General features: G+C 38.0%; 1 protein-coding gene across 3 annotated transcripts in view; it reads right to left on the bottom strand.

Annotated features, from left to right (window-relative positions):
- Positions 1-23,660, bottom strand: part of LOC127952530 (dedicator of cytokinesis protein 7) — a 44,064-nt gene extending 20,404 nt beyond the window's left edge. For all 3 annotated transcript variants that reach the window (XM_052551060.1, XM_052551071.1, XM_052551082.1), the window contains exons 1-17: positions 23,497-23,660; positions 20,135-20,222; positions 17,396-17,571; positions 17,135-17,203; positions 16,592-16,715; positions 15,091-15,303; positions 14,687-14,772; positions 14,208-14,274; positions 13,930-14,079; positions 12,512-12,592; positions 12,029-12,185; positions 10,416-10,540; positions 10,224-10,317; positions 9,981-10,143; positions 2,258-2,375; positions 1,574-1,644; positions 215-353 (exon numbers count right to left, since the gene is read on the bottom strand). In XM_052551060.1, the coding sequence (XP_052407020.1) occupies positions 215-353; positions 1,574-1,644; positions 2,258-2,375; positions 9,981-10,143; positions 10,224-10,317; positions 10,416-10,540; positions 12,029-12,185; positions 12,512-12,592; positions 13,930-14,079; positions 14,208-14,274; positions 14,687-14,772; positions 15,091-15,303; positions 16,592-16,715; positions 17,135-17,203; positions 17,396-17,571; positions 20,135-20,222; positions 23,497-23,546 (1,971 nt within the window). In that variant the 5' untranslated portion in view covers positions 23,547-23,660. The remainder of the gene's footprint in view (positions 1-214; positions 354-1,573; positions 1,645-2,257; positions 2,376-9,980; positions 10,144-10,223; positions 10,318-10,415; positions 10,541-12,028; positions 12,186-12,511; positions 12,593-13,929; positions 14,080-14,207; positions 14,275-14,686; positions 14,773-15,090; positions 15,304-16,591; positions 16,716-17,134; positions 17,204-17,395; positions 17,572-20,134; positions 20,223-23,496) is intronic.
- Positions 23,661-24,241: the final 581 nt, after the last annotated feature.

Raw genomic sequence — 24,241 nt, 5'->3', positions numbered from 1 at the left:
ACTATAACTTAAAAAGTGTCATAAGAAGAATCAGGGGAGGGTGCTACTGAATCCCAGCAGGGAAAGAGATAGCCTGGGAGGTGACGTATAAGGATGCTCTAGGTGTCTCTGAGGGGGGTGACAGAGTCACATGGAGGTCAGCGTTTCATCAGGTAGCCTGGAGCACTTCTCCAGCACTGTCAGGAGAGAATAGAGAGGAAGGTCCTTCTCTCACCGTGTAGCCCACCGGCGTCTCTAAGGGGGTATTCTGCTTGGGCTGGCAGCTGATGTGATAGAAGGTGAAGAGCAGGTGGTGGTTGTCAGTGAGGTTGGCAGGAATCTTCATCTTTACCTCCTCGTAAAACTCTGGGGACCTGCAGAGATGGAGAGAGGAGACTGTAGTGGTTTTCAACTAGGGGGCTGGGACCCACTAGGGAGCCTCAGCCAAGGGGGCTGCTGAATAAGTTCAAATGATTTAAAGTGGTCCTATTATGCTCTTTTACAAAGTCTTGATTTTGTTTTGGGGTTGTACTAGAACAGGCTCTCATATAAGATTTTTTTAAAACACATTATTTTTCACATATTTTACATTATTACAACACCTCTCTCCCCACACTGGAATAAACGGCTCAAGTAGTTCCTGTAGGAAATGAAAGCCTGCCTTCTGAAATATGAAATGTGCCATGATTGGTTAGCTGGGTCAGTGTGTGTTGTGACTGGGAGCACTCGGCGCCTGCAAGCATCAGTGTAAATATTGCATCAAAGATCAAATCGTTTGAACATGATTTAAACCCAGATGCTTGTTACCACTCTAAGTTCGTCTGCTTTGGGAAAACTAGCGTGTCTCAGACATGGTGATAACACTCGGTGCCTTCTCTAGTGCAGCTCGACCAGGTCTCGTCCCATTTGTAATTTGAAAATTTCTGTTAAATAATACATCTCCTTTTGAAGTGGACTTTGAGCTTTGTAACTGCAGATCTTTTCTATGCTCAAACAGAAAACATTACAGTCTAACTAGAAGCTGAAAAAGCATAATAGGACGCCTTTACATACATTATTTGAGCTGTTATAAATAAAAGTGTTTATATAATTTTTTTTAAAAAAAGTTTTAATTATTTCGCTTGTTTTAAGTATTAATAATAATATTATTATATATATATATATATATATATAATTTGCTTCATTCAGCAAACAGATGTTCCTTCAGAAATAATTTTATCATCTTCCAATTGTCTTAATTAGAAAACAGTTACAGTAATTGTAATATATTTTTTCCAATATCATTGTTTTTTTTCTTTCTGCATTTTCCTCAGCCTTGGTGAGCACAGCTTTCAAAAACTTCCAAAAGATTAATTATTCTCTCTCTCTCTCTCTCTTTTTTCTCTTTCTGTATCCAATAGAATAATATAAATATATACCTGTTAATATTATACTACACGTGGAGCCTTTGAATATTATTGTATTGCACAGTGGAGGCCCTCTGAGCCAAAAAGAACTACTTCTGTATGGAAATGTAATGCAATTCTGGACACGTATAAAAAGCATAAGAAATGTTGTTTCTGTAATGAATAGTGAATGAGACAAAGGTTTGTACTTGTTATGGTAGATCACTTGGGTGTACGCCTCCTTGTAAAACTCAGCACAGCTTGACTTTCCAAAGATGACCTGTTCAGGGGGTGGAAATCACATTGCACTGGTGAATAACACTTAACAGCTCCACTAGATGTCACTGGGGAGTTATAGTTCAGCCATGATGTTGCCCTCGCTAATCATAACACTGTGGATGGATTTTCTAATTATCACAAAATTGATTTAGCCTCTAATGTACCTGCACTGCATATGGCCTCACTTGAGCCCTAAATAAATTACAGATGTTTCAAAGTGAGCAACTGGTGTTCGAATGGAGCATTAACACTATTAGGGAGTTTCTAAAATCTGTGATTCGATTAAAAGGTTCTGCGAGTTCACTGAAATCTCCAAAATTTCCCAGAGCGCTTCTAAATAGATCTGAAGACTGAGTTAGGTTCGAGTCACTAATGTAACCTGTGTGTTTAGCTGAAGCTAATACACTGTGACATGGACTGATGTGTTTTAGGGAGGCATTGTCATACTCTTGGCGCAGATCTGGAGAGCTTAAATGTGCACAATTGAGTTTATCTAAGAGATGAGATCATCATAACAGACGTGCTTACATAATCCCAAAAGTTTTTTGTCTTTTCATAAGAATATGCTTTGACAGTGTGACTAAAGCTGGGTGCGGGTGTGATCGGTGACTCACAGGCATGGCCTGGCTGGGATCCTCTCCTGCCATGAACTGCACGTTCACTGCAATGTTCCTCACCGAACCCTGCCGGCTATTGAAGTTGACATTCTGAGGGTAAACGTACAACAGGTTCCTGAGGGGGGACAGAGAAGGAAATAGATGGAATAAATGAACCCTTTTCCTATCAGACCACCAACTGTTAAAGAGCAGCCTGTAGATGATGTAAACCATCAGGTCCAGAGCTATTATGTGCACTACCATTTAAAGTTTCCAAAGACTATGATATTCACACTCTTATAGAACTTTGATTCTTCTATTTTCAGTCCTGGTTATAGACAGGCTGCTTCCTTCTGTCAACACAGAAGTGCACAATGTGGTGCTCTCTCAAGCTTGGCCTTCATTTCTAAAGACAATGGACTGAGTCTAACGAGTCACTAAAATTAGTTGCTCAAGAAAGGTGCTTCCATGTGGCCATTTCTGCAACCAAATTTAGACTTCAGCAATGCAAGTGTGCTGAAGTTAGCAAACGAAAGAAGACACTTCATTGCAACTGCCACAATTCCTTTGGCAGCACAACCATTTTCGACTATGCAGTGATGAGAAAGGTTTCTAAAGTAACAAATTACTGATTTCTTTAGGATTAGGTAATGTTTTCTTAGTAAACAGGACTGATGTAGACAGACAGGCTTTGTAATTAGAATTTTAGAGAACTTTTAGAACGGTCATTCAAACAGCAGTGATTCTCTACAACAATGTTTGTGATGGGATTGTCATTATTAATCAATTAAATTCTACATGGGGGAAAAGACTGATCGATTTCTTTCAAAATGTCTTAGTGATTTCAAACTTTTGAACAACAATGGAAAAGTTAGATTTACAGTTACTTGTAATGCTTAAATTCCTAATGTAAACAGTCAACATTACAACTACTACTATAACGGTTTAATTTCTACTTTAATGTAATATAAAGTTAATTTTAAATTCCCAATTTCAATGGTCAACTTTACAACTACTAATAAAGACAGTTATTTTTGTAAATTTTTTTGTAAGTCCTAATGTAAACTGTCACGTTTTCAACTACTAATATTATAGTTAAATAGATTTTAATTCCTGATGCAAACTGTCAAATTTAAAACAACTAACATAAATGGTTATTGTCTAACACCTAATGTAAACTGCCAAGTTTACGAAAACGTATAAAATAGTGGTAAATTGTGTTTACAACCATTTGTTCCTAATGTAAACAGCCAAGTTTAAAACAACTTAAACAGTTGAACACCTGGGTTCGAATCCACTGTGAGACACCAATGTGTCCCTGAGCAAGACACTTAACCTCTAGTTGCTCCAGAGGCGTGTGACCTCTGACATATATAGCAATTGTAAGTCGCTTTGGATAAAAGCGTCAGGTAAAATGAATAAATGTAAGAACACAACTACTAATTCAATGTTTTCAAAGATTCCCATATAGGGTGTTCACCATAGACTGTATAAAAACATGGATGTAATGTCTGTGACGTCACCCGTAGACTCCTGATGAGCGTTTTTGAAGCTCAAAGCCATCTTGGCAGTTCGTCACTTCCCGATAATTGAAAATGTGCAAAAAGGCGGGAGCTGGTTGCTGAAACCACGCCCACCTAGCTCAACGGCTGTGTCAGCAGCGGCAATCCACCTATCACTCAAGTGGCCACGCCCTTAATTACGCAAAACTTTAAGGCATATTATAATTCAAAGGGACGAGTTATTTATATATATATATATATATATATATATATATATATATATATATATATATATATATATATATATATATATATATATATTAGGGGTGTAACGATACGCGTATTCGTATTGAACCGTTCGGTACGACGCTTTCGGTTCGGTACGCGGTACGCATTATGTATACCGAACGGTTCGTTGGAGTATTTAATTATATTTGAAAAAAAAAAAAAAAAAAAGAGAGAGAGAAATATAATGATATGCGTTCAACAAGGTAGCCCAATAACCCAAACAACGTAACAGGCAACGCCCCTGACACTCCCGAAGAAGAAAAAAACACCATCTTATATGTTTATGTTAGGCTACTCAGCAGGCGCTCGCTCACTCAGTACGCGCTGAAGGCTCGTTGCAAAATAGCCAATGCGTTTAACAGACTAGAAATGAGAAGATCCTCCAATAACCAACAGGTCTGGTGTTTGGGTGCACTTTGGATTCCCTTTAAGCTATAATGGTGATGGCAAGAGAGTGGTGGATAAAAAAACAACGGTATGTCGCATCTGCAACATGACAGGGTACACCAGCGGGAATACAAAAAAAAAAAAAAAACACCAGCGGGAATATCTGGGATATATGCGTCAGTACTATCTGGGAAAAGACGAAAAAAAGGAGAAACATGCACGCAGCAAACTATCCCTGCAGCATTTAGACACTATAGCTTACAGGGAATCCAACCCAAACACCAGACCTGTTGGTTATTTTAGGATCTTATATTTCTGGTCTGTTAAATGCATTCGACATTTTGCAACGAGCCTTCAGCGCGTGCTGAGTGAGCGAGCGCCTTAGGGGCCGTTCACATATCGTGCCTAAAAACGCATGGAAAACGCTAAGCGCGTCTTTCTCCTCCTTTCCAAAGCGCTCGGGCAGAAGCGCTCATGAGGCGTTTGTCTTTGCTAAGCAACAATGACGTGCTCTCTCCATGAGACGCGGAAATTTCAGCGAAGGATAAATGGATTTGCAGCTCTAAAAATCGCTTGCAGTAGCTCTGCTACTAAATTTATTTCAAAATTGCAATCCATATACAACTATGATCAGCTGATCCTTCATCTTGGCTGAGCTCTCAACGTTGTTACGGGAAAGGATGAAGCTGATTGGTTGGTTCTTGTCACATGACCCGCGGTGCGCTTGCGGCATTCTGAAAAGTTGAGATGTTTTTACATTTTGCTGTATCTAAAACGTATCGAACCGAACCGAACCGAACCGTGACATCAGTGTATCGTATCGAACCGAACCGTGAATTTTGTGAACCGTTACACCCCTAATATATATATATATATATATATATATATATATATATATATATATATATATATATGTATATAAATCACCGCCTTACAGTTGTCATGAAGGGCAAAATTAGCTATATAGTTCAAAATAACTTTTTGCAGCAGGCTGTAAAAAGATTTACTGCTGTAAAGTTGGGCATTCTAACATGGAAAGTCTATGGGACTGACTCCCTTCCTTTGGAGCAAGCCTCTAGAGGCCAGTCGCTGAATTGCAGTTTTAGAGGTTGCCGCTTGGTGTTTACACGGAAATGATAAATTTTCAAAAACTTGCACTTTGAAACCCGTTTTCAAAAATACGCATTTTCAGTCCCCAAAATGCTGGTGTTGTGTAAACTAACAGTCCAAATACATCAAAAGTTTCTAGTTTTTGGCTGAAAATGTTATTGTGTAAATGGCCCCTCAGTCAGATGCATTTACATTGTGACTGTGCCTCAGATTCAATCAACAGAAACTGTAAAGGTGTGAAACAAATGGTCCATACAGTCAGAATAACAAAGGAACAGGTTTCCTCACAAACTTTTTGTAGATTGCAGGGTCTTCACTCCAGTGGGAGGTCCTAACAGCATCTGTTGTTTGTAGCCCTTTTGTCTTCAGGTATAAAGTTCTGTCTCAGAGACTTTGGGAGAAACTGAGATTCTTACAAGGGTTGAGATTCTTGAAGGCCGACAAGCTTACACTGATGCTGAAGAATTGTGCTAAATACTACCTTCAATAAATTCTTCTCCGCGCAAGAACTCTGGTGAAGTTTACTGATTTTATGTTTAAAAAAAAATCAAATACATTGGCGAGCTGCCCCAACCACTGCTCTGCCAAATACGTCAAAATCTAACAGTTTCAACTCCTAACATAAACTGTCATGTTTACAACTACTAATATAGACATTTAAAAAAATCAATTCCTAATGTAAACTATGAAGTTTACAAAAACTAACATAAACAGTACAGTCTGAACTCCTAATGTACGCTGTCACGTTTACAACCATTTGTGCAAACAGACAGAAGTTTATAACTACTAATACAACCCATTTAGTTTCAATTTTTTATGTAATCTTTCAATTCTAAAACTTCTTATGTAAACAAGTCCTGACAGAAACAGAGAGAAAGGATCAATGCTTCCATCTGCCACAATCATGCCTTGATGGGTCTTTTCTCAGAAAACATTACATATGAGATTACTATCATGTCATTAATTCGATCAACATTTTTGATGACTATTCTAAACAAAGGGAGCGTTGTGACACACATCTAGTTTTCCATGAACAGTGATATAAATAAACATAACAGGCATTGCGAATTCCTTGACTTTACCCCAAATCAAACACTGACCAGAAGGCAGCAGCGTGAACATACAGGTCTCTATCTCTCAGACCTCCTGTGACACTAAATATGATCTTGACATAACTAATGTACCTTTGAGGTTAAAAGAGAAGAGTACATTGGCAGACAGACTGCTAAGCACGTCCCTGGTGCAATACCTCTAAACATCTGTCTGTCCAACATAAGTCAAGGTCTCTCGCTCTCTCTAAAAACTTTAAGCTTATCTCTGATAGGCCAGTGTCTCGGATTTCTCAATGCCCAACGCACATCGTCACTGCTTATAAAAGCAGCATCATGTTGCAAAGCGTGCACATTTCTCGCACCTGCTGCAGTCACAGCTTGTTTTTTTAAGAAGAGGACAGGATGCAGACAGCTTTTTGTGTGCTGTTAGCAGCTCTGTGTGCAAACACAGTCTCCTTATCTCCGCTGAAGTCTGTCCATGCCGGGGAAAAGCTGGCCTCCAAGGATGAAATGAACATCCTGATGTACGGCGTACTGCAGTTCACCGAAACCCTGCACCATATGCACCAGAGCACAGAGGCCAGGCTTGCCCGCGTCATGAAAGCCATCCGCCGAACTGAGAGTGAGGTGAATAGACTGGGGCACGACACGGAGGAGGCTGCTAAAAATGAGCGACAGATTAAAGAGAAACTCCAGCTCATTCAGGTAAAGCCTATACGTTACTTCACCAATGACACATTCGTGGCAGACTAAAATACTGGCCTTTTGAAATTACAGTCCCAATTAACAGAAATGGTAGTTCATCTTGGCATCAGTTCTACAAATTTCCCCACATTAGGTATAAGTGTTGTAAGGAGATAACATGGCTCAGAAAATCCATGAAGAATATACAATGTACTGGGATCTGTGGGTCCAAATGCTGGTTTGTTTGCAGGCTCAGATGAAAGCGCTGGAGACTCAAGTCCATCAGAACAGAGATACAGTCACCAGGGTGGAGCTGGAAGAGAAACAGCTGAAGAAAAAACTAACCAGCTTGGAGGAAGACCTAAACAGCTCTGTCCCAGACAGGATCAAGGTAGTCAAGCTGCAGACCTGCCTTTCACTGAACACACCGACAGTTTTATCTGGAAATAACAGATTATCTCTTTCTGACAGGTCACACCACTTAAAAACATCTCTGGCCTGAAGGACCTGATGAAGTGGACACAAGAACAGAAACTGAAATTGGAGAATCAAAACCAGCAGCTGGCTGATTTACAGAAACAGGTAAGCCTGACTGTAGAATTACTAATAAACATGTGATCGCCTGTAAAACCAACAGTTCATGTCAGTGCTTGGTTCTCATTTCAGAATATGGTGTAACAACTAAAATCACCAAAAAGGAGAAAGAGCAATCAACACTCCATTCATGGCACTGCAAATGGACCTCACTTACCACATGATCATAAATATGACACCGTTGTCTACTGTGCCATGCATTTTACACGCACACTGGGCCTCAATTGTGAAAAAGGAGGAGAGTGAACTTCTGTGTAAAACATTTTAAACTGTGAATTGCTGCATGAAATCCCTGTTACAAATATTTAGCTGCTTTTTTTTGTAGTGAATAATGTTTATAACAGCAAAAAACACAATGATCATAATATATGTATGTAACTAATAACTTAATACTTTATACTTATAACTGATATTATACTGTTATTATAATGATATTATAACTGATATTACTTTTTTTGCAATGATCACTCAAATGTGGTGATGAAACACTTTGTAATGATGTGACAAATATTTGTAATAGATGAAGGGTATTTAAAAATGTAACCATAAACTTATCAAAAATGTGTCTGACATAAGTACGCTGAACAGTAAAGTTAGTTTATTCAGCTTTATTCTGTTAATGTTTGTCACTTCGGAACATTCATTCACGGATTAATTCACACACAGATGAAACTTACTCGAGAAGTGTGACATTATATTCCTCTGTAAATAAGTACTATTTAAATTCACTTCTCGCGCACTTTAATGCCCTGTAACATGTACGTTCCCCTTCGAGCTGGATTCATGGTGGAACATCATGTGAAGTCACTTCGCAGGGCACTTACGGTCAAATAGAAGAAACGTCTGAAGTGATAAGAGGAACATACAAAATGTGCAAAGCAGGGAGTCACGAGGACTAAAATTAAGAACCACTGCTTAATAGGGCTAGGCGATATATCTAACGATATGATCATGCACATCTAGTCAGTAAATCTGGTTCCGTGATTACCGCTAAATTGCCATCACCTGCTTTTAAATGGAGGAGCATTTAAAAGACAGGGCCGTAGATCACTGACAAGCTACGCAATATCACGTTCGAAGGCGATTCATCTGGAATAATTAATGCAATATTGCGTGGTCTTCGAGACGTACAGCCGATTCATCGTTTGAGCGGGCTCCTCGAGCTGAAGGGATCCCTGAATTTGGTGCGGAGATATGGCCATTCAAATTTTCAATGGTATACCATACATTTAAGTTTTTTAAAGCATTTCATCAAGATCACCAAATAGCAAACAATGGACTTGTCCACTCTGCTGGAAAAACTACATAACTACACCATTTACAAGCACTTTATCTGCGTTTAAAGGGATACTCCACCGTGTTTTCATATTAAACTATGTTTTTCCCTTACCTAAGACGAGTTGATACATACCTCTCTCGTCTCAGTGCGTGCACTCAATCGCTTTGGCGCGCGGTGACACTTTGAAAGCACTTAGCTTAGCCCATTCATTCAATATGGGCCAAGTTACTCAGCTAACTAATACAGTTACTCGCTTAGTGTAACTCGACCTAGGACGGTAACACAAAACAAAACGTTGCGCTTTTCTAAGCGTGTAAAATGGATAACTATATGGTGTGGCGGAATACCATGGCAAGTGCTTGTAAGCACTTCGTCTTGGCGCAGTAATATCTTCACTAGAGGGAGCGGGGGCCGGTGAGAGGATTTTTCATGAGTGAAGATATTACTGTTACCGTCCTAGGTTGAGTTACACTACGCGAGTAACTGTATTTAAATAGGGAAAACGTGGAGGTGTTTGGTAGCTTCTCTGCTTGGCCCATATTGAATGAATGGGCTAAGCTTAGTGCTTTCAAAGTGTCAATGCGCACCAAAGCGATTGAGTGCACGCACTGAGACGAGAGAGGTATGTATCAACTCGTCTTAGTTAAGGGAAAAACATAGTTTAATATGAAAACACGGTGGAGTATCCCTTTAATGTTCTGCATAAAACTACAATCATATTGGTGGCATATACGCAGATGCCGAAATATCTGCGACAGGCTCATATCGGCCGATAAAATCGCCAGACCAATAAACCGGTTGGACTCTAATTAGCATCTTTTAGTCATGAATGTGTGTGGACTGACCTGTAGGTAGTGTGTGGTGTGTAGACGTAGCGAGCTGGAAACTCCAGCACTTCTTTGGTGGGACGCACGCGTGGGTCAGGGTAAGGCTTCACATGAAGCAGCTCTGGAGACAGACAGTAGTGAGGGGCCTCTGGAGCCGGGGAGATGTCTATCTTCAACTGAGCTAGACAGAAAGAGACCGACAGTGTGATAAAACGTTTAAATAATTGAACCGATGTGGTAAAAATAAGTGCGGACAGATACCAGTCACAGGTCTGAGTCGACGCAGGACAGAAGACGGCCTCCTCATGTCCGCCAGGAACTTATACAAGTCTTCATCACTCAATCTGTCGCCCTCCTGCAGCAGCACAGAAACTCTCAGCGTTCGTTCAGTGGCTAAATAATATATTGTGCCAATACACTACCATCAGAAATGTGCATGAATAGAGAGCAGACCTGTTTGAAGAAATTGGTCACAGTGAGAGTTGCTGGACGGAAGTTAGTGAAATTGCACATGTCCTCTCCTACACTCATCCTCTCAAAACCTTTCTTCTTCCTCTCATTCCATGTCCCCTTACGCTCTGTAGGGAATGGGAAAATGTTGTTTAGGGCTGGATGACATATAGATTATTTATATTCAACATTATTTTGTTAGCTATACACAATTAACCAACATTGTGAATATAGGATCCAGGGGATCATCTGCAGTGAATGGGTGCCATCAGAATGAGAGTCCAAACAGCTGATAAAAACATTACAATAATCCACACAACTCCAGTCCATCAATTAATGTCTTGTGAAGTGAAAATCTACATGTAATAAACAAATCCATCGAGGCATTTTTAATTTCAAACAGTCGCTTCCGTTTTTGTTTGTAATGGTGCGTGATCTGTGCATATTTTTTTCCAAATTCTGAAAAAACAAAACAAAAAACAATTGGACTCTAATTCTGATGGCATCCATTCACTGCTGAAGATCCAATGGTCAGCGTGATGCAATGCTAAATTTCTCCAAATCTGTTCTGATGAAAAAAAAAAACTCATCTACATCTTGGATAAGGTGGGTAGATACATCTTTAGCAAACTTTTGGGGGAATTATTTCCTCAACAATTTGGTGTCTAGTTATTTTTTTAAACGACAGCTTTCAAATTCAGTTCATTTTATCAGGAAATTCAAACAATAAACTATTGTTTTGACATTATTTCATGTAGTGTGAGCCAGAATATCACATGTAGGAAATACTGTTCTCTTCCTCATATCATGTATCTTTATTGCAGCATGAAAAATAAATGAGGATTTGTTTAAAGATACAGATGAACTTACTGAAAAGTACCATCCTAAATGATTAAATCACAGCAGATGTTTAAATCATAGGTGTCAACAAAACAGCTTGTATAGAACTTGTTACCTAACCTTACATTCATCTCAGTGCCCATAACTCATAGCAAAAAAAAAAAAGAAAAAAAAAAGAATATATTTTTCTATATATATTTTTATATAAGAACTTCAACTGTTAGTGAGGTCATAATTATTTAACGTATGGTTTAATAAATTTCCTAATTTTGTTAGATCATTTATGAAAATTGTTTAGAATCATCATAGTCCCTTAACTATAAAATAATATTTCAGAAATGGTACAGTGCAAAAAGCAAAGACTTTCTCTTTTTCTCTGCCCCATACAACTCTGTACTATTTTCACTACTATATTCTGTTTACCTACTATATTTTGTTTTGTTTTATTCACATCATTTCTCACCAGCTTCTCATATTTGATTATTTATTTATTTTTTATTATGTGTGCGTCCTTAATTTGTTGTTGTACTGTGGCACCAGGAAAAACATTGCACAAGATTACATCACATTTATATGAAAAATCAAGTACCTTGAGGATGTATTTCTGGTTCAAAATGTCTCAAAATAATGGAGCACATTTATAATGATGAATAGCTGTAAATATATAAGCCCTTGTGTGTGTTCCATTCAGAGACATGTTCAAGGTGACTGGTTAAAAGAAAGCAGTAAAAAGTAAACTCTTATCTAAGTTCAAATGTGTTGGCTCTGGTTAATACCCGTGTCTGAGTCAGAATCGGAGCGGTCCAGCCCTCCAACACTGCTGACGATGTTCAGCAGATGAATTGCAGTCCAGGCGAAGGGCATGCGGAAACGACCCAGCCTAGTGCACATCTGCTCAGCCTGAGCCCTCAACTTCTCCAGCTTTTCCTTATGCTGCATGCATACACACACACACATACACACAAAAAGGTAAAACCACCGAATAATTTCAATTTACACAAGCCCTGTGTAAAGGTAATGGGTTAGCAGCACATATCATGCCATTTCAAACAGCCGAAAAAAGCAACTTGGCAGCAGAATTCTACAGTGACAGTTACAGGCTCCAGCATCTACTGGACCTTGCTCATATTGAAAAAGATTAACAAATATTGCAGCAGTCCAGATCAAGTTGAGAAATCCCCCAGAGGATACCATAATCATGCCAAACGTGTCTGATGAAATACTCATGCAAAAACCCTCACGTAAATGTACACTCGTACCTTAGTGGAGTCGGATTCCTTCATGACCATGTAGGGTTCACAGCATTCGCCGATGTCTCCCTGCTGAAGGACTTTCTCCAGCTGAAACACAAGTACAGCTGCTTAACAATAAGGATGTCTGAGGCTAGATATAGATGTAAAATTTTTATTTTTATACATTTTAAAAGCTGAATTTTCAGCATCTTCAGTGTCACAAGATTCTTCAGAAATCATTCTAATATGCTGATTTGCTGCTCAAGAATCTTTTATTAGATTTGCTGCTTAATATTTTTGTGGAAACTCTGATATACTACTATTCAAATTGCACACATAAGATTAAACTAATAATAATAATAATAATAATAATACTTATATTTAGCAATGACGCAATTAAATTGACCAAAAGGTGACAGAAATCATTTGTAACTTAATAAATGTCTTTACTATTTTAAATAAATGCTGTTCTTTTGAACTTTCTGATAATAAAAGAATCCTTAGTTGGTAGTATGACGAATAATATTAAGCAGTAAATACTGTTTTTGACATTGACAATAATAAGAACTATTATTATTAATTAAGCACCAATAATAATTCATATCCACATAATATGGCTTTGTTCAACTCACATTTATAAATAAACACAATCTGATTAAACTAATAATATACAAACATTTGTACTTTTCACATTTTTATTGAATATATTTTTATTGAGTATTCATTCAAAATACATGGTGGAGAAAGTAAGTGAACCTTGGATTGAGTAACTTTAGATCAAACTTTAGAAGCAAAACCTCCACGACACGTAACTGCTTAGTAGACGTTTGAGCAATTTTGGACAATCCCTGCCAACAAATCTGTTTCAGCTTATTGATATTCATGAGTTGTCTTTATAGCACAACTCTCTTTAGGTTATGCAACAGCATCTAAATTGGCTTAAGCTCAGGATTCAGGAAAATGTTCCTTTTCTTCTTTCGTTAATATAGCTTCTGTGGTTCGACTCATCTCTAAAGCTTGAAGTCATGACCACTGTAAAATGTCTTGATAAGCTTTAAAATTCATTGTTGAAAACAGTTGCACTGCTTGCTATTTTTTAAAAAACGTCAATTTTTTCACGATTCTTTATTGAATTGAAAGTTCAAAAGAACCGCATTTATTCAAAACAAAAATATTTTTCAGTGCCTTTGCTAAATAACAGTATTATAGCATAAAAAAAAATCATACTGACCCCAACTTTTGAAAGGTAGTGTATACTGGAAAAAAAATACCGAAAATTGATATTATATCAAATTTACATATTTTTGTAGTAGGACCACTGAAAATTTTGGCACATTAAGAAAATTCTACAAAAACAAATCCTCATTATTATGACCTGCAGTTACTCTCGTCCTACTCTGACTTTCCATAAGGACATGTGGTACTGCGCCCCCTGCTGGTCATACCTTAATGACTAGGAAGATGTCAGGAGACGGGTATGTGATGGAGAAGATAGCGGATCGGGCCAGTGTGGAAATGGCTGCGTGGGGGCTGTGGGGTCGGAGCAAGCTCTTCATCTGGTCCGAGTTCAGATCAAAGTGAAAATCCTCTGAAATCTGAGCGTGGATGTGAAAGGGAAACGATTGATCATGATCTCATTAGTGATTTACAGGAACCTGCTTTGAACCCACACACTTTTCAGTAACTATCCAAACGTTTCAAGGTGAAGAACACACAGTCATACCTTTTTCTTTTCTCTGACATCATACAGAGCCAGTGTTCCAAATATCGGCTCGATTTCAATCTCAAATCTAGAAGAGCAACCACAGCGAGTCAGATCATACTGCAGCTGGCTTAACTGTTCGGGCTGGATGTGTAATCAGAAGGTGTGTTACATCGCAATCAATGAATACAGTCACCAAGTGAAGAATAGGAACGTTCAGCGATTTACAGTGACAAGGAAGTTATTTTGACAGAATACTCTAGTCAGGTCAAGGAAACAAATTAAATTAACCCATCCAATGCTGACTGAAACACAAAAACAAGTCATTTCCTTGTTTTATTGTTTTGAGTTTCCTCCTTTTTTTTGTACAGATTTATAGTATCTTTAGTTTTTGTCATCGTAGAAAACACTCTTCTTTTATTGCCTGCTATTCTTCATCTTTGTAATTGCAATACGACCAACATATCAAGCACTCCAGAATGACTAGTCGAGAGGCTTACTTGAGCGACAAACACTTGACCATGATCCTCTGGCCGCTGTGCTCTTTGGGCACCTCTGGGATGGCGCACCTCTCGACGGCCTCGTCCTGTCAAACACAAAGAACCGTCATCATGACTATGGCAACGTTTGCTCAGTCATCGCAAACAATGTGTACACAGACATAAAGCGAGAGGATGAGCAGCGACGAGGCGGAGGAGCAAAAGACGGAGGAAAGACAAAGAAGATGTTTGACAAGATCAAACAAAAGCACAGCTGGATCATCAGAGAGATGTCTGAGCGTTTGACAGCTCTCCTACATAAAAGTGTCGAGTGCTACTCATCGTCTCCTACACAGAAGACTACTTTCTTTCTCACATAGTCCTGAACTTTCTGTCTCACTATACTGTTTTTAATGATTTCAGACCTCATCCGGCGCAGGGTAAAGTCCCAGCAGATCAGCGTGGCGGCACTGTTGGCGGTTCTCGGCGTTGCGGCGGTCCATGTCCTCCGCAGCCGTGCGCTCCAGCACGGAAGGCAGCAGCGCATCAGGAGTGGAGTTTTTCAGGTCAAATATACTGGAGGCCCAGCTTCCCCGCGGCGTATCATCCAGCGACACTGAGTGCCTCTTTGAGTCATCCTGCCACAGACATTCTGCATTAGGACAAACCTTCTCAAAATTATAATGACATGTTTATAATGACCATAACAATAACCGTTGATCCAACTAATTTCTTATTTTGAAAGGATAGTTCATTTATAACATTTATTCACCATCAAGTTTTTCTAAACTGGTATGAGTTTCTTTCTTAGTGGAATACAAAAGAAGATATTTTAAAGAATGTTGGTAACCAAACAGCTGCAGGTAGCCTGTGACTTCCAGTATAGAAAAATAAAATAAAATACAATGTCAATAACTACAAGCAACTGAAGAAATATCTTCTTTCGTGTTCAGTAAGTGTTGTGTTGAGAAAGAATTCAAACAGGTTTGGAACGACATGAGGATAAGGAAATGAAACCAAAGTTTTTTTAGTTTTGGTTCAACTAGCCCTTTCACCTATTTACCTTCAAAACAATAAAATAAAAATAAAATATTGTATTCACAACCATTCATTACATCTCAAAGACCATAATAATCAGTTATATGGGTATTTTTTTATTTTTAATTCTAACATCCTTTAATTTTAATAATGAATAATTTAGAAAATCAAATAATAAGACTAAATAGTTTGAGAGACTTTGTTCATGTGATCATGTATCCGGACAATTTCAAGTTTGACTTCTAACATTCAATTTAATTAAATAATAAATGCAATGAAATAAATATGCTAATTAAATTGGTTTGAGACTTTTTGCTCACTCCAGGATTTGTATTACTATTTACTGCCTTCGTCACTTTGTAAATGTAAAGTTTGATTGTAAATACTAATAGATTGAAATATAACGTATTATTTTACAAAGCCCATAATTACCATTTATCCATTTATGTCAGTTTCACTAACATTCTTTGCTAATATCATAATTTTCCATGCAATTTAGGAGTATATCATTCAATCTTCCATCTATTAAATAATAACTCCAATGACAAAAAATAAATAAAACAAATAGTTTAAGACTTTTTGCTTACTTGAGGATTTTATTTATTATCATTATTTTTTAACGATCATTTATCCAATTATATTTATCAATTTAATTAAACAAAACAAAATAGCTTGAGATACTCTGTTCAGTTGAGATTATTATTTTAGGCATTTTTTTAACCACTTATACATACAGTCGCAGCTATGACAGTAAATGATTGGGAGAAGAAGAGAGAATGCGACTGGAAAATGTCACAAGCCTGTGTCGCCCATGGCTCAATGTATCACCACTAGGACACATCTCCTATGTACTGCGTGCATTAACTGTTTTACTTGTCAAACAGTTACCTGCTCATCCTGACGATCAACGGTGACCTCATCCAGCTCAAAGGTTTGTTTGACGAGTCCTTTCTGTTTCTCCCGCTGCCGCTCAGAGTTATGAGGCGTCTGTGTTGTACTGTATCGCTGATACCTGAGAGACCACAAAGCAGCATGTCTTTATTTTCTACTTAACTTGTCCCCCAGTAAGTATTTATGCTGTACACTACCCGTCAAAGCATCACCTGACAAAAACACACTCAAACGATGCTTATCATGAAACTGAAACCTTTTGGTTTAAAGGCTTTTAAGCAAGAACTCTTTTATTATTCAAGCTAGTTTTGTACACAACATAAACTGTATCTGTGTGAAACATCAGAAGCACCTCAGAACAGCAAGATGTTTTGATTTCTTGAAAAAAATTTTTTGCCATAGTTGCATTTTTCCACAATTATAATGGTTTTACTATTACTCTTGGAAAAAAAAAAGTAGGTCTACAATGTTGACACTTTCGACTGGTACTGTGTGTGTATTTGTTTAAGTTGAAGCTCATGTAGAAGGAAGAATACTCACTTCCTCTGGATGATGAGCCAGTCGTCGGTGTAGACCCCCAGGGCATCCCTCACTCTGGGGTCCAGTGAGCTATCAACAGTGAGTGCAAAAAGAGATAGCGTCAAACTCCCAGATACCCTCAGTGCACTTACAGGCAGCACAGCATGGCTTAAACAAGATGAGGATATTACCTGATTAGCAGTGAGGGCGTGAGGAAGCGCAAGGTGCATTACAGTGTGGTGTGTGTGTTTGTGTGTGTGCGATGAGTGATGAGCGACTCACTCCTCCTCCGGGACGGGCGGCTCTATTGTGGCGCACTCTCTCTCCTGCAGCAGCAGCTCCAGGTCATCGCTGGGGAACTCCAGCAGCTGTCGGAGGGGTCCGGGCTCTGCTCCTGGCGGATGGCTGCTAACGTACTCCTCATAGTCCACAGGCTCCACCACCTCCGTCAGAGGCACCTAGAAGAGTACATGTGTCACCACACGAGCCAGACTCACATTGAAATTGAATACCCGTGGGTCTAAGAAAATGACAAAACATTTTGCTAGTGTAATTTCAACACCATTAAACTTCATCATCAGAAGATCATTAATCGAGATTCAGATCAGGTATACGGTTTGTTGTACTTTCAGTTTTGATCAATTTAATGCATCCTTTCTCAACAAAATTGTGTGTGACGGAAATGTTACCGCCTTACCATACTTTGATACTTTATACCACGCGGCAACAACAATACAGCAAGAATAAAAGTTACGCCTTCTTTCTTTGCATGAAAATTGAGGCGTGTTATGTAAATCTTCCCACATCATAATGTAGACATGTGAGGGTAGTGTTGTCACGGTACCAAAATTTAAGTATTCGGTACCGATACCAGTGAAAATCCACGGATCTCGCTACCAAAGCAAAACACAAAAATATGCTAATTAAAAAAAATCACTAAGAATAAAACTAAGAATAAAACCAATGCCATTCTTTATACTTATTTAAAATTTTGTTTAAAGTTTTTCTACAAGTAATAGAATTATGAAAACAGTAAACAAGTTTCACCCAAATTTAATTTGTCTTTTAATTAATGAAATTTAAACACATTTATTTTTTGGTAAATAAAGGGGATTTGCTATTAAAATTAAAACAGTAGTAGCAGTATCACATACATTCTACTAAATAATAATAATATTTCTAACACAATGTCTTTATGTAAAAATGAACTTTTATTTTGATGGGTTACCGTGAATACCTCTAAAAAATGACACTGATTTTACTCAAATGAAGCGGTAAAATGTTTGTGAAGTGACTCAGAACAGTTCTGGTGATGTTGTTTATGTATTTATGTCCTCATTGAGACGACAGATTCTGAAATTACTACAAGCGTCACGCGCTTCAGTCTATGTATTAAACAAACCCACACGTCTCTGCCATTCATTCATTCATTCACACAGAGACGCGCAGAACATGCAGGATTCATATTTCAACCAACTTTTGCAGCTTAACATTTACAGATACTGGTCCATACGGAGATTTGATTAATTTATGCTAACTTTGACAAATTCCATGACTGTCCATATTAAAATGTAAGTTTCATTTTCATGACATTCATGACGCGTTTTCTGCTTCGCGGAAATCATAGCGCTGTATGCGTCAAGAACCGGGTTCACCAGGTACTTGGTACCACCGGTACTTAAAGAAACTGGTACCATGACATTTTCATTTTATTTAGTACTGACTTGGTACCGAAGTACCGAGTCTTTTGTCAACACTATGTGGGAGCATGTTTAAATGAGCAATTTTAGGTAAGGATTAGAGACTTTAGTCTTTGCAACTTCACAGATCTTCATTATGCACCAAGAGCTTGTAAAACTCCAAAGTGAAAGGAAAAATTTAAATAACTTCATATGACCCCTTAACTCTTAAAATTTTATTCTGTGTAATATGATCAATTTATTTAGTTTCAGTGCAGTTATCTACAAGCCAGTTGAAAAAAAATAGTGTAGCTAAAAAAAAATTTCAATATGGATGTTTGACTGCGTTTTAACAACTCTACAAAATGAGATGACTGCAGGTTATTAAGTTATACTTTCACAGTTACCAACACTGCATATGCAAAAAGGGTACAGAAAACTTCTAAATAACCTTGTGATGGGGAAAAGAAAGGGAAGTGATTGTGGCTTGTGGTCATTTCCACTTCCCCCTTTCAGTCCTATCTATAATAACATATATACAGAGGTCCCAAAAATGATTTGGGCACCTTGGTCACACTTAAAAATGTCATATCATTGCATTAGATACAAAATATCCAACCGACTGGCAAACATTCTTGACTCAATGACTTCTGATCAACCCATGTGAAGGTGATTTTCTGTTGACTGTATAAAGTTATTTCTACGTGATTTCACACAGGTGTCCAAACAGGTATAACTACAGGTTGAGACAATCATATTAACTATAAAAATGCTACACTTTTGTTTTCATTCTGAACAGTATAACTATTGTTTAACGCTTTGCTTGAGAACTTAAGCATACTTGTGTTTGGAAGGAAGTCTCTTATGCTCACCAAAGGTCATTTATTTGACAAAAATTACAGTAAAAACATTAATATTGCAAAATATTATTACAAAAAAATATTTTAAAATATAATTTATTCCTGTGATGCAAAGCTGAATTTTCAGCATCATTACTCCAGTCTTCAGTGTGACATGATTCTTCACATATCATTTTAATATGCTGATTTGCTGCTCAAGAAAAATTGAAAACAGTTGTGTTGCTTAATATTTTTGCAAAAACATGACACATTTTTCAGGATTGACAAATGGAAAATTTATAAGAACACCATTTATTTGATATAGAAATCTATAAATATTTAGATATTAAATTTAGTCCAGCTAAACCCCAGTTTGTTTTCAAAGCAAGTAATAAATTGCATTAAATTACACCATCAGTCTTGACTCAAGACCTGGCAGGAGCCCACAAGACTGTGTGCAAACAAGCAGAATTATACATGAATAATCACAAGTACACACTAACCGGTTGATGAGCTCCAGGACGTTTTTTGGACAGTTGTGGAGAGCCATATTCCCGGGAAACCTGCTTCCTGACCTCAGACGCTACTGTCCTATGAGAGACACAAAAATGGGACATTTATTATATTTACTTGATCTCATACAATCACATCAGGAGCTTATATACAATGACAAAATATCATAAAGATGATCAAGATCACAATGAATCAGACACAGACAGCGTGACAGGTTCATATCAGATATAGTGGCCAAAGCCAGCAGCTGCTTAGATGGTCAAACGTTTGAAGAGATGCTGAGCCGCTGGCAGAAAGCAGGCAGGACGCCACAGCTCTGTCAATCTGGAAACTAAAAGCAAATGAGAGGCTTAAATGCTCAACAAAGCCCAATAACCTAGTAACCCCTCATCCACTCCAAGATAGCCTGCAGCTGCTCCCTAACAAACTCAAACTGTCTCGCTCTCACAGACAAACACACACACACACACACACACACACAGCTGCAGATGCTCCAGTTCCCTTCAAAACACACACACCCCATCATTACTGCTTGTATTATCTCTATTACTAAAGCCCAAACTTAAGGGTTGGGGATTTAAAGCAAATATCAGCATGGATCTGATTTTGTATGTTACTATAGGAGTGTTGCAGTATACCCTTATTGACCTACTACATTTGTCTTGTTCTCAAAGTCATGTGACCTACCAGCATTAGTTGTGTCACTTTACTCAATTCATAAATCCTCTCGCGTGGCCTCATGTGATGATAATAAAGTGTCCATCAGATGCACACGGAAATAGTAGATCATCCGGGTACTTTTCACCTAATGTTTTATGAATATTATATATTTAGGCATACTACCCAAGGTTTATTTTCGTAGTTTTTTTTTTGCATACTAGTACTGAAGCATGTATATATAGATACAGTGTGGGTCACAAACACCAGTATGAAGGATGAACAAATTAAACATTTATTTTTCATGCTTTTGAATTAACTCTATCACTCCACTTTCCTATACTCATATTTCAAGTGCAATTCATTGGCCGATAAAGAAAAAACTAAAACTTTTTTTTTTTTTTTACAGATATTGCGATGAAATGTTTTCATGATATTTTTATTTTTTATAATCTTGAGCTGAAGTTTGATATGTGACAGCCTCGATTATATGTAACTACATGTATTTCAGCAGTTTGTTCTGCATTGTTTGTGCTAGCTTCATACTTTCATGCCATGCTGGTAACCAACAAAATATACATCATGCATCCAAGGGATGTAATGGATTTTACAGCCCTAATGCATCCTAATAGAACAGCTTATAACCCACCCATACAAGAGCATAGCAATGCACACTTATTAATATTTCAGCAGCCACACAGCAAAACATGGCAACCGATAACAACACTGTAGCAATGAGAGGGTGAGTCTTGGGCAAATACTTAACCCTAACCTCTGTTAGCACTGTTGTCTTGATCTCAAAGCACAAATCCAGACACTGCTAACAAAACTCTGCCGACTACAGCATCAGGCCCTGTCATTCAACCAGCCCCGGAGTGGTCCAAAGAGCGGATGTGGGTGGCCCCCTCCCAGGGGTCAAGCCTCTTCACTGACAAACCATTTCCTGAGATTATAAAGTTGTGAAGGAGAAAACTGTTCAGACAAACTCTAAGCCTGACAGGCCAACTGGGTCAAGTTGAAACGATAATAACAACACGCTGCTTGTTTTACAGTGTGCAGCAATGAGAATTAAGAGTTTTCATAAACGCATATTAATGCATGACATGCATAATGCTCTGACAAAAATTTAGAGCTATATCAACGCCTCCCCAACACTCTGGCTTCCTATTTCCTGCTTTAAAAGGAAAGAGGAAAACTAGTCTGCTCTAAAAGCAATGGGCGGAATGGAGTGCACCACCCTTTCCTACATCCTGCAAAGAAACAATAAGTCTGCTCTCACAGAGGTGAAGAAAGAGAAAGATAATAACTCATAAAACAAAATCCTATCCTCGGCTGGAAAAGAGTGACACCTATTTACAATGTAATGTCAAGACTGTGCATCATCAACAGTATCATGTACAGACCTCAAGGAATATGATCATAGTACTCATACAGAACTTCTTTTAAATAAGTATTATGGTAATACCATCTTAGTAAAGTGCTTTTGTAAGGGATCACTCCTGAAGGTTTGTTTACTTCCACACATCAAGATCTCACTTAGATTTCACTCTTCCTTATGCTTTTGAACATGTCCATCGGCTTGCTGGTCAAATTATCACTGTTGCTCTGATCTATGAGAATGAATGAAAACTGCCATTTCAATCACTCCAAACAAATAAATAATCAGTAAACAAGTGAACTAAACAATCACGGACACACTCAGTTTCTGTGAAGCCATCTGGAAAGTTCCAGAATTGCTTCATCAAGCAAAAAGTGAGTTGATTCCCACCGAAAGTAGAGCATCAACTCTTGATGAGCAGGCAAGACCCGTATTTCACCTGAACATTTTATAGCTGATGTAAACAGTCGCATGATCAGAGATTTTTCATTTCAGTTTGCCCCTCTGACAGATCATAAAACCATAAAACATGTCAGAATACAGATACACCCACCATTTTCAACATTTAGTGTTAGAACGATCTAATATTGATATATTAGATTGCCTTGTCTCACATAAATCATGATCATAAAATGTGTAAACATGTCAGTGGATCCATCTGTGACCAAAAACAAAACAAGAGCATCATATAGATTTACATCATATACATATACATATATATATATATATATATATATATATATATATATATATATACATATTTATTTTTTCTGTATTATCGCTCTTTTTTTCATTCTTCAAGTAATATATCACTTAATTGTTACTTTTTTTGTTTGCAACTATGTAACGTTATTGGGTTTCTATAACTTCTAGAAGAAGAAAACGCTGTAGTGTTATTGCATTATGACTTAAATTGTTTAGAAACGGACAGCCCTTAGCTCGTTCCCTAGATATATCACTTTGAATAGTTAAAAGAGTACTTCCGACATCACTATCAGATCACGTTACAGCTCATGGCGCTCAATGCAACCTTTTTTCTCCCACACGAAGTCTGATTATTTAAGATTTAAACGCGATATACACCATGTATTCGTGGCAAAGTACTTAAAACTGTTCGAAGTGTTAAACAAAAGCGGTTTGGTTGCAGTGTCACGCTGCTGCGAAGCCCGGTGAGTGGAGCTAAACAAAGGTGCATCCCTGTTTAACTCGTGGCGGATCTTTCTCTCTCCCACTCGAGTCAATCCCGAAGCGCGCGGGACAACTAACCTACTTCTGCACGACATCTCTACTGTTTAACACTCGGTGAAGTTCACCTACCTGTTAATCTTATGCGCAAAAGCCCTCCGTTCGCTGGGTAAAGTTGCCATCCCATCTAGACAGGGAGAGCTCCTTACAGTTTCCCTGTACTTTGGTAATATTATTGTGGAGTCGTAAGCTTCCTTGTGTCAGTTGGGCGCATAACAGCGCCTCCTCGCGGTCTGGGGGCGAATAGCTCACCAAACCGGTTTCCAACGGTCTCGGTCCTGTCTCTGGGGACCTGCGATGTTTATCGTCTCTAGATAATTCAAGTGGATGAATGTTTTTTCTGCTTAAATTGGAATAATGTTAACTGCGCGGACTACCAAGAACACCACAAACCTACTTAAGCGTTAATAAGGCTTTTAATGTCTTTAATTTGCTGTACAAAAACAGCATGTTAAAGAAATATTTAAAGAGAAGTATTCAGAAGATCTAATTATTCCGTTAAATCAACTGCAGGTTCTTAATACCAGGCGATGTAATATATAATTCAATATTAATATAAAATATATATATTTTACAGTGGTTGGTTGGTGTTTTTCCGTTTGATTGAAAGTGGAGTTGTGTGATTTTGCCTGAGGCGAGGAGCAAGTTTTTTTTAACCGTTAAGTCTGATTTCGCTCTTCTTTTTTTTTTTTTTTTTTTTTTTTGTTGTTGTTGAGGAAACGTAAACCCGGAGTGAATCAGGATCGGAGGGATAAAAGAACGCTTTGAGTTGTGAGGACAACATCTCTTTCGATCCGCTCCACACAAACACTCTGAT

Source organism: Carassius gibelio, chromosome A3 (genome assembly GCF_023724105.1).
Source record: "Carassius gibelio isolate Cgi1373 ecotype wild population from Czech Republic chromosome A3, carGib1.2-hapl.c, whole genome shotgun sequence".
In the NCBI taxonomy this organism is placed as follows: Eukaryota; Metazoa; Chordata; class Actinopteri; order Cypriniformes; family Cyprinidae; genus Carassius; species Carassius gibelio.
Note: the sequence above shows the minus strand (reverse complement) of the source record. Positions and strands in the feature narration are given on the sequence as shown.